The 9,715-nt window shown below is 41.9% G+C and overlaps 1 protein-coding gene across 2 annotated transcripts; it reads right to left on the reverse strand.

Annotated features, from left to right (window-relative positions):
- Positions 1-280: 280 nt before the first annotated feature.
- Positions 281-9,326, reverse strand: LOC120710373 (sister chromatid cohesion 1 protein 4-like). 2 transcript variants are annotated; one of them, XM_039996015.1, is made up of 16 exons: positions 9,057-9,293; positions 8,744-8,897; positions 5,895-6,153; positions 5,716-5,810; positions 5,585-5,634; positions 5,253-5,302; positions 4,133-4,911; positions 4,094-4,102; positions 3,615-3,953; positions 3,395-3,539; positions 2,563-2,699; positions 1,664-2,415; positions 1,474-1,507; positions 1,104-1,212; positions 894-1,023; positions 281-787 (listed from the first exon to the last, which is right to left on the reverse strand). In XM_039996015.1, exons 2-16 carry the CDS (start codon positions 8,865-8,867, stop codon positions 689-691), a joined length of 3,111 nt encoding a protein of 1,036 aa, XP_039851949.1. In that variant the 5' UTR covers positions 8,868-8,897; positions 9,057-9,293; the 3' UTR covers positions 281-688. The 2 variants fall into 2 exon arrangements, with proteins under 2 accessions (XP_039851949.1, XP_039851948.1); XM_039996014.1 differs by having other exon boundaries at positions 4,094-4,911; positions 9,057-9,326.
- Between the last annotated feature and the right edge of the window lie 389 nt (positions 9,327-9,715).

The raw sequence follows: 9,715 nt of genomic DNA on the forward strand, positions 1-9,715 counted from the left end.
CATCCTCTTCAATTCTTTTCTCAATATCTTCGTTGTTCGATTTGTTCTTTGGCCCGTCTGGTTGTAATGAAAACATGCACTGCTACCTGCCGCTTTTATTACGGCAGTTACGGATCGAAAACCTCTATACAACACAAGCCCTTCTTTATCAAATGACAAAAAAAACACAACTTGCTTTCTGGTCGATTATAGTGGTTGCACTGATCAGAACAGCACGACATCCGAGCCCTTGAATGTGCTCCAGATCCAGCAGAAAAAGATGATCCACAAGAACAATCACTTGCAAAATCAACTGTAAAACATCGACGGGGAATCAATACTGACATGATCAACAGGTCTGATCTCAGGTTGTAAGGTATACAGTTCCTACGGCTTAACCAAGCGAAAACAATATGCAATAACTTAGGAGGGAGCTGCCGCTATCAGATTACATGGCACACTTTACAGGAGCTGCAAAACCCATATGTACAATGAATAGCCAACAGTACAACACGGCAACGATCCTACTGAAACCCTAGCAACGACGGATCAGCGCGGGGGAGAATGCTACAAAGGTGAGGATGATCTTAACAACAAACAAAAATGGATTCGAGGGAGTCACAAGGCTGGGTGGGGGCATCGGCGATGTTGGTGGTGTGATGCATATGGTAAGATGTATGTGTCGCGCCAGGCTATGCTGACTGATGATCTAGAATTCTGACTTCAGGAGCTTTGGTCCCGGCTTTATGCTCACAGAATCGAAGGGGTTTGGTTGATCCACGCTGATGTAGTCCTTCGTCGTCAGAACCTGTCAATGAAACATGACAGCAAATCAATACTGGACCACAGGGGAAGCTCAGCAGATAGCTGTGAAATACTGAAATGGTGGGAGGGGGGGGGGGTAATCAGCATACCAAGGTCTCGAAGAACATTCTTGAGGCTTCCTTCCGAGTCTTTCCACGTACGAGGTGATCAATGGCGACACTCTTTCTCCCAAGACCAGAATCTTCATCAAATAGAGTCTTGAGATATCTTGCAACACCCCTGCACAGCCATGTACAAACCATCAAAATGTTGAACAAGACATTGAAGTCCAAAGGAAATAACAATTAGCTCAACTGTACCTAGTTCGAGATGACCAACTACTGTTGTCAAGAGACTGGAATTCATCAGGATTTTGCTCGTCGTTATTTGCGTCATCAAAGTCCCCATCATCATCATAGTTCAGAAAATCTGGAACAATATAAGGTCAAACAATAAGAAAAACTTTACTAGGTCTGCCAAAGCATAGGCATGGTTGGGAAGTATTTCCTGTATTACAATAAGGCAGAGATTGAAGATTGAATTAACTGAGCGAACCCCCCTCCCCCCCCCCCACACCCCCACACACAAATACAAAAAAAAAATCTGGCCCTAAGGTGCTGCAGATATGGAATCTTCATGCATGTAAGGCATAGAAACCACACTATGCTTTAATCAGAACCAAAAAATTACCTGTATCAACACCATGAATTGCACTTCCGAAATCCTGTAAACCAAAGAGGAAATCGGTCATATATAGTCTTGATGTAACTTCTACAGCAAGATATTGGAACCAGAAGGCCCATCGCAGTAAGCAATTAACAGATTCACAAAGCATTTAGAAAGTTTGAATGTAGGAGGGAAAACATCTAAATGGACTCACATTGCACTCTTTTAGTCCATAGTCATTAACCATATCCAAATCCATAACAGAACCCATGTTGTTTTCTTGGAAGCCAGAATTATCTCCCATAGCAGACACAGCATTTTCATCCTCCGTTGGTTGAAGAAAGCCAGAAGCATCTTGATTACATTCCACCCCAGTAATCTCAGAAGTCGGCACCTCATTGTTCTCAAAAAGATTAGCATCACTATGAACAAAATGACTAAACTCATGTGTCATGCCATCCGCTGCTTGAGCATAAGTTTTGCCAGAGCTATCTAGAACCACATCTGGAGTTGAACCTTTTTCATCAGTACTCCTCTGCAGATCAGATGGAACATCTTGAAGACGGTCATTATCGAGTGTATCAACTTCAGCATGCTCTCTGTCTGCAACTGCCACTTCTTTCTCATTATCAATTAAAGGTTCAGTTACCCCTTGAAACACAGTGTCGCTAGCAAAATCATTAGACACACAGTTAACCTGGTTGTCAGGAGGCACTTGCAAACCAAAAGCAGTTGTCGCTCCATCCGCGTCATTTGCATTTGGTGGCATGGTATCTGAATGAATTCTATCTGGTATGTGAAGTGGGTCATCAATAGTAGCAGCACCAGAGGTCCCAACAATGTTGCTATCTTCTGCAATGGTTTCGGACATGTCTAGTTGACCATGTAGTTCCATGTTCTGAACAGTGGGGTGTACAATAGTCTCATATGTCCGATTGTGTAAGTTGTTTAGCTCCTCAGATAGGCCTAGTAGAGATACCAAAAAAAAAGGTATAGTTTTAGAGATCAGAACTAAGTAGCAATCATCGTCTGACCTTACATTTTTTCCTACTTCAATTTATCAAGCCATGAAGAAAAGGAAACAGAAAATCAAAAGCATCACAAGAAACTTACAGGAAAAGATGGGCTCATGGAATATATCATCTTCCAGAGAACCTTTCTCAATCATCCATATTTCAGAACGAGTACATGGAGCCTTCTTACGAATGCGCCGTATATCCTCAGTATTGATCAGTTGTTGTCGTATAGTACTGGAAAATGAAAGCGATAGTCAGCAGTCAGGTCATAGTACAAGTTACAAACAACAACAACAACAACAAAGCCTTTTTTCCCAAGCAAGTTGGGGTAGGCTAGAGATGAAACCCGAAAGAAATAAGTTCAAGGTTCAGGCACATTGATAGCTAGTCTCCAAGCGCTCTTATCCAAAGCTATCTCTTTAGAGATATTCCAATCCTTAAGGTCTCTTTTAACCAACTCATCCCACGTCAGTTTAGGTCTACCTCTACCCCTCTTTAATTGGGTTTGTGTAGACACATTCAGCAGGCCATTCTGAAAACATAACCAAACAGTAGAATGTAGGACCAGGAAATACTCAAGACCAAAAATTTCAAGCAAACTGCACATACTCTTCTCTAGCACGAGCAAGCAACAACTTCGACGATAAGATTGTTGTGACAGTACAAAAACAGCACGAGAATAAAAATGTAATGATGCGAAAAACTTGAAGAAGTTAAAGATGGACAGCAGTTCTGCACAAGGCCACATGTTTTGACTGAAATGTTTTAGGTTGGTATTGTGACCACATATGAATAGAACCAAGTCCAGGGACTAAGGAGTGAGGAGATAGTGATTTCATATCTGGTCAGGATAAAGAGGTAATAACGAAAAATAAGAAGTCACTTTGTTCACAACAAGCTCATTTGATGGCCATAAAGCATATACATACTCAGCATGTAGAACCATGGCGTCATCTATCTGCACCTTTCTCTTCAGTGTACCCGCCTTCGATGCCAACCTCGGGCGTTTCAAAGATGATGCCCTTGGCGGTAGTGGTGTTGAACCAAGCGTCAATCCAGGGGTCCTTCTACCAACTAATGCAAGGTCAAGTGATTAGGTAAATGCAGAAAATCCAGGTAGCGGAAATGCAATGGATAAGTCATTCATACCTAAAATAGATGCCAGTAAATCATCATCATCAGGAACGAAATCGGTGGTTCTTTTACCATGTGGTCGACTAGACAACCTTTCAGTAGTCTCACTCTCTAGAGCTGGTATGCTATCTTCCAGGTGTCTTTTTCTGCTAGTGAGATTGCCTATTTTGTTACTTCCATCAGATTCAGTTGTTCCTTTTTCTGCAGTTATCTGCCCCAAGTCATTTGCAGCATTGAATTCAGCATCTGGAGCTGACAGCATTTTCTCAGGTTCAGCAAATTCTGAAGTTAGTTCATTTGGTCTATCATTAGATGCCACTTCTTGTTGCACTGCCTGGACTTCATGTTGAAAATCTGCACTTAGTAAACTTGCATTAGTTATATGGACACTGCCCCCTAAACAGAACTGGTAGAACAATTACATGATCTCCAACTCTGCTAGTGACCATGGCATGGGGAAAATAAAAAACAACAAAAGGTTGTCAACTGATTACCTTGTGCATCAACCAATTGTCCATTAATCTGTGTTGGGTTCTCCATCACAGATGGCTCAGTAGAACCATCAACACATAGCTCAGAATCATTTACAGCCAAAGGTACATCTGCAGCAGTTGCATTAACAGTCACAGTTTCACCAGATGCGGCTACATCATCAGGACTGATCAATTTATCACCACCAGCTTCCAAGTTTGATGTTTGACCCTGGGATGGCAAATCCTCACTTGTGTGCTGTTGCATCAATGCATCATCATCCTGCACAACAACAGAAGACTCAACTTCCGCAGGCTTCGCCAATCCAAGTTCATTCACCTCAGAAGCCACAACACCACCAGTATTTACTGTGGCTGAATGGGGAAAATCTGAGCCTGGAGCAGCGGGAGTGTCTGCCTTTGCAGTTTCATCATTGCTTGATGGTGAACCTTTTCTCTGTGGACTCAGAACAGGACTTTCATGAACTCTGGAAGGAACTGTCTCTCCCATTAAACCAGGTGTAGCTGGGGCCTGAGCACTAATAAACTCTGGTGATGCAGGTTCATCACCCGGGAAGGGGCTAGGTTGATAGTATGAAGCTGATGGTCCAGCAATACCATCGTTATGCAATAGCATATCATTCAAGTCTGGTGTCTGTACATTGTAACCAGTCCAGTTAGGAATACTGTTTCCTCCTAGGTCATCATTCAGTGGACTTAGCTTTCCTTGACTAGAAGGCCCACCATCCATGTTGTATCTTTCAGCTGTTTCGTCTTTACTTTGGTTATCATCAATGTCCATATCAGTAGAAGGAACTGATGGTCGACCTTGAATGATAATGCTGGGCAGATGCAAATAAAGAAAGATATAAGCAGTGTACCTCGAGCGAAATATGATTAGAAGGGCAACTATGCAACATCATCAAATTTGAAATGTCATGAGAACAAGTATTTCAAAATACAGGTAACTATACACAGAGATAACTGGTCTCTGACAAAATCATTAAACTTTACAATCCAAGTGTAGCAGCATAAAGAAAATTAGAGTTGTTTTCGGAGAACCACAAACATCAAAACTTAGGATGTGAAAAAGCACATCAGATTGTTACAACCTGACCAAAAACATCATAAACCAGATGAGATTGTAATAAAGATAGTGTTCAAATGGAGGAGGAAGTTTTACCCATCATCAGACTCAAGATGAATTGAGTGATCCTTGTTCAGCATTAATTCCTGACAACAAATAAATATAATCAGCTCGTAAAGATGAAGTTTTAATGCTGATATCAGAGTCAAGCTGCTCTTTTATTATCAAAATATAAGAGATTGATAAAGTATCAAGACAGATGGGGCCTTTTCATTTATTCTAATGTGCAACAGACAAACAACCAAAACCCCCGCTTCAATAAATCGCTGAGTCTAGAATTTGATGGGCCAGAGTACCATCATGCATTCAGAGCTTAACATGGTCACAAACTCTCAAGAACAAAAAATAGAGAAAAGAAAAATATATACCTCCTCCAAGTCCAAGCCAATATGCGAAGAACTTCCATCACCAAATCTTTCTGCACATTTCATGCTTTACATAATTAAAATGATATTAAAGAAATAAAGCAAGACAAGATGTGGACAGAGACAGGACCAACCATCTAGGCCAAATTGGGATGTTGAATACCCTGTTTTCTCTGGGTTGTCTTGCAAAGTGATCTGTTCTTTTGTGCTCACATGATGATCAGTGTCACTGGATCATAGTGGGAAGTGTTCAGAAAACTGACAAAAGCATTCTTAAATACTGAAACTGATCAAAACAGAAGTTGTGGCTAACCCTTGAAACGCAGATTCTGGCAGTTCAAAATCATCAAGATGAAATGTCTCAGGCAGTGTTATAGAATGATAAGGAGCAGTTGACTCCTCAGGTGGTAGATCAACAGCAGTGGACCTGAACGCTTGCTTTATCTTCAGCAAAGCTTCACTGCAGTCGTGGAATAGGTAGTTGACCTTCCGCGAATAGATTCTAACCACGCCTAACATAAGATGACTTGATAGCCGAAGTGCAATCGGGACATCAGGGAATATGATCGAATCTGCAGGCATAGTAGCCGTCAATTTTCAAAACAGAATTATAATAAATGTACAGTGCAGAGTTGTTAGGCCAAACACACCAATACTAGCATTAAATTCTACAAACTGCTGTATCAGATGTACCAGCTGGAAGATTTACCCATCAAGGCTGGCAGCCTTGTTTGGAAAAATAAGCTCTATAGGCTCTTTAAAGAAAGAAGTGTGAAGTACCAAGTGTTCCAATATTGAGTATGCAGTAAAGAAACCTTTTCCAGTATGGTGGTATACAACATATTAGACTGTTGATTATCTATAAATATTAATTCTGTGGCATCTTCATTTCCATTTCTTAGAATTGCAACGGATGTCCATTTCTCTGCTAGCACTGTGGGCCCACCCCCATACGCTGATTTGTCAACAAGAAATACTATAGTATATGAATCAAACCCTCGTGCTAACCAGGCATTATCAATTTGGAGGACTGAATTGTAGCCCAAAAGTATCATAAGAGCAGCCGCATCCTTGTTCATGTTGTACATACAGTTCTTTCTACTGAAACATGGATAGGCCTGATGCACCGATTGACACAATCAAAACTCAAAAGTGATTACATGAGGTCATAAGTATTCTAATGTGCAATAAGAAAAGAAGATGGGAAAACTAGTCAAGTAATCATGATCACAAAAAATAAGACCACAACAGCTAAAGCCTTTACATTCATAAAGCGATCCTAATAAATTGTTGTGGTTTGGATTATCAGGCAATCAGTTTCCTCAATATGGAATTCATGGCATCGAACTTCACACTCGTGTATAATTACCTAATTATGGTACATGAGGTGATATAGACTACAATGTCTACGAATTTCTAGGTAAGGAACTTGCGTCGTTTGCTTTCACTAATAGATGGCTGTGCATTTCCCAATAAAGTATGGATGATATAACTAAGGAGATCAATTTAATACAAGGAAAAATTAGATATGTACCATTAAAAGATCCGAAAGTTAGATATATACCATCGTGACCCACATGTCATTGACTCATGTGAGTCCCACATGTCAGTGAGATAACAATGTATAGTAATTGGAATGTATTGTATTGGCTGACTAAAAGTCATTATCACCCTAGCCCAACAGGTCAGGTCTACCAGAATATAACAGAGCAAATAACCAAACGAAGTTTTTCTGGCCTGAGGAGCAGAGCTAGATGGATATATTTGTCCATTCCTTGTAAAGGAAAATAGTATCAATTACAACACATATCATAAAGGAATTCCTATCATAAAATAACACATCAGGATTAACTAGCAACTAATGATTTTCTGGCATTCAACCTCGGACTGGCAATTGTCCGTACTCACCTAATTTATGATAGGTAAGGTGATGTAGACTGAAATTCTCTTAAACCTTTTACAGAAGAAACTTGAGTGTGTTTTGCTTTCTGTAATACATGTTTGGTATTTCCTAGAAAGCATGAATGGGTAGCTGGTAGTGATATCAATTTATGCATGGTCTATAAAACATACAGCACAATATGGCACATAGTAAACAGAATGATGCCACTATCAATCTCAGACCAGCCCCAAATTATAACAACCCTGCTTTCACTGGGCAACTCAACCAGAACATGGGGCAAATAACGATTTTTTTCAGCATGCACAGATCTCAAAGGATCTCTCTCTCCCCAGCCACTAAAAAGATTTATTTTGCCAATACTAAATCATAGCTCAATGGATAGTGCTTAGTGCTTCTGCAAAAGGTCACAACACTACATCACAGGGCCTTCTGTACTGCATGCATCAGGTGCTGCTTCTGGTAAGCACTATGTTCGGAAATAAATAAAAGTGTAATAAATGCACCCATTTAGCATCAGGTAGCATTAAATCAGATGTTACACTAGTGTATAGATTTGTGTTTCTCTAAATCCAGAGTAACCAAGACTCAAGCTGCTTGACTACGTATGAATTATAATAGCATTAAGAACTAAAAGCTCCCTCTCCTCCCAGTATGGAAGAGACAAAAGAAAAAGGAAAAAAAAGTCAGACAGTAGTCCATCTAGAACTAGCAGGCCATAAAACCGCTGAAGGAAACCGTTAAATGCACCAAGATAAATATCTTGCCAAATCTAGAAAGCAATAATTTTCTACCACAATTTTGATGAAGCAGCAGAAATTAAACAAAACGAACAGACAGCTCAAAAAAAAAATCTTTTCTACGCCTCCAATGGCAGCAAGTAGAAGCTACTTGCCCTAAACACAAAAAAAGGCTAAAAAACTACCGATAACTCCAGCCATGTAAACATGACGTTTCAGACAGGCTGCGCAACTTGTTTTCTTCTTTTCGTTGTCTATGCATTTTCTTGGCTGGAGGTAGTAGCACAGAAGCTATAAGTGAGGGGCCGGATACTGAAAACCCATAAATGCGTTAAAGTTAGCAATTTTGGTTCTGTGGAGCCAAAGTTAGCATTTTTTTCTGTGGAGCTACATCACTAACAAGCATCAGCAAAGCAGGACTTCACCAGACTACAGGTCAGGTCATAGTATGTGCAGAGTTAACAGCAGAATGCAAACCCTAGATGAAAGTAAATCGTGGAAACAGCAGGCAAGGCCACCCACCTACTGAGACGCCGATGTCCGTGTCCGCGACCTGGTTCTTTCGCAGCTTCCGCTCCAAGTGCGCGGCAATCCATATTGTCCCGAGAGGACCCTTCTTGGCCAAGATGAACTGCGAGTAGAACATCTCCGCCTCCCTTCCTTACGCTGCTGAACCCTAGAAATTTCGAAAACCCAACCGTTGTCAGTACTCTACCACAAATTGGATGGAACGTGGCGGAAGAAAGATTCGGATATTAGGGCTTCCATCAGCAAAGAAGTGATTTTTGCAGCAGAAAACAAGCAGCCCACACCCAAACAAGCTAGGGTTTCTTACCAGCAAAAGAGGAACGCGAGCCTGGAGGGGATGGATCTCCTCCCCACGCGAGTCCAGGGTGGGAACCCTAGAACCGCATGGAATTGGGGCTTGGGAGGCGGGATCTGAGGACTCGGGCGCCGGCGCGCGAGGAATCGAGCTGTTCGAAACTGAGGTTGAATTGGGAGAGAGAAAAATGGGGTCCTTTTGGGGAATTGGCAGTGTGTGGACTCGCTCGCGCTCGCAGCACGGACTCGGGTGGGAAGGAGCTTGCAGGCTGCAGCCCAAAGACAAGTGCAACACGTTTCGTGATCCTACCCCTACTCTTCTAAAGAATACAGTATAAGCCCTCGACTGCACGCTCTGGGGGCGTTTGCTGTCGTATGCGATACTCGTTGGGTTGAAATGCAAAATGCGCAATTCCTCTTCGAGCTGCGTTGAGTGGTGCGGCTTCAGGGCTGCGGAGAAAAGAGATGTCGCGAGAAACCGTGCGAGAACCGGGCGTGGTTGTGGAACGAGAGGGACCGTTGGATCAAAATGCGTTGGCCTGCGAAGCCATCTGGGCTATTGGATCACCCCGCCTCTGCATCCGTCATTCCGTCTCGTATCATGGGGAACAGCCGCCCGTGCACGTGGTGGATAGCGGCCAAGCCACTCGGACTTTCAGCGTGAATGCACTT

Source organism: Panicum virgatum, chromosome 5K (assembly GCF_016808335.1).
Source record: "Panicum virgatum strain AP13 chromosome 5K, P.virgatum_v5, whole genome shotgun sequence".
NCBI lineage: Eukaryota > Viridiplantae > Streptophyta > Magnoliopsida > Poales > Poaceae > Panicum > Panicum virgatum.

Excerpts from the sequence above, each read along its gene's own strand:
- LOC120710373 (XM_039996014.1), bottom strand. The coding sequence starts at position 8,867 with ATGTTCTACTCGCAGTTCATCTTGGCCAAGAAGGGTCCTCTCGGGACA. Across the intron at positions 3,954-4,093 it reads ACAATTGGTTGATGCACAAG|ATTTTCAACATGAAGTCCAG; the intron begins GTAATCAGTTGA and ends TACTAAGTGCAG. Across the intron at positions 1,024-1,103 it reads AGTTGGTCATCTCGAACTAG|GGGTGTTGCAAGATATCTCA; the intron begins GTACAGTTGAGC and ends ATGGCTGTGCAG.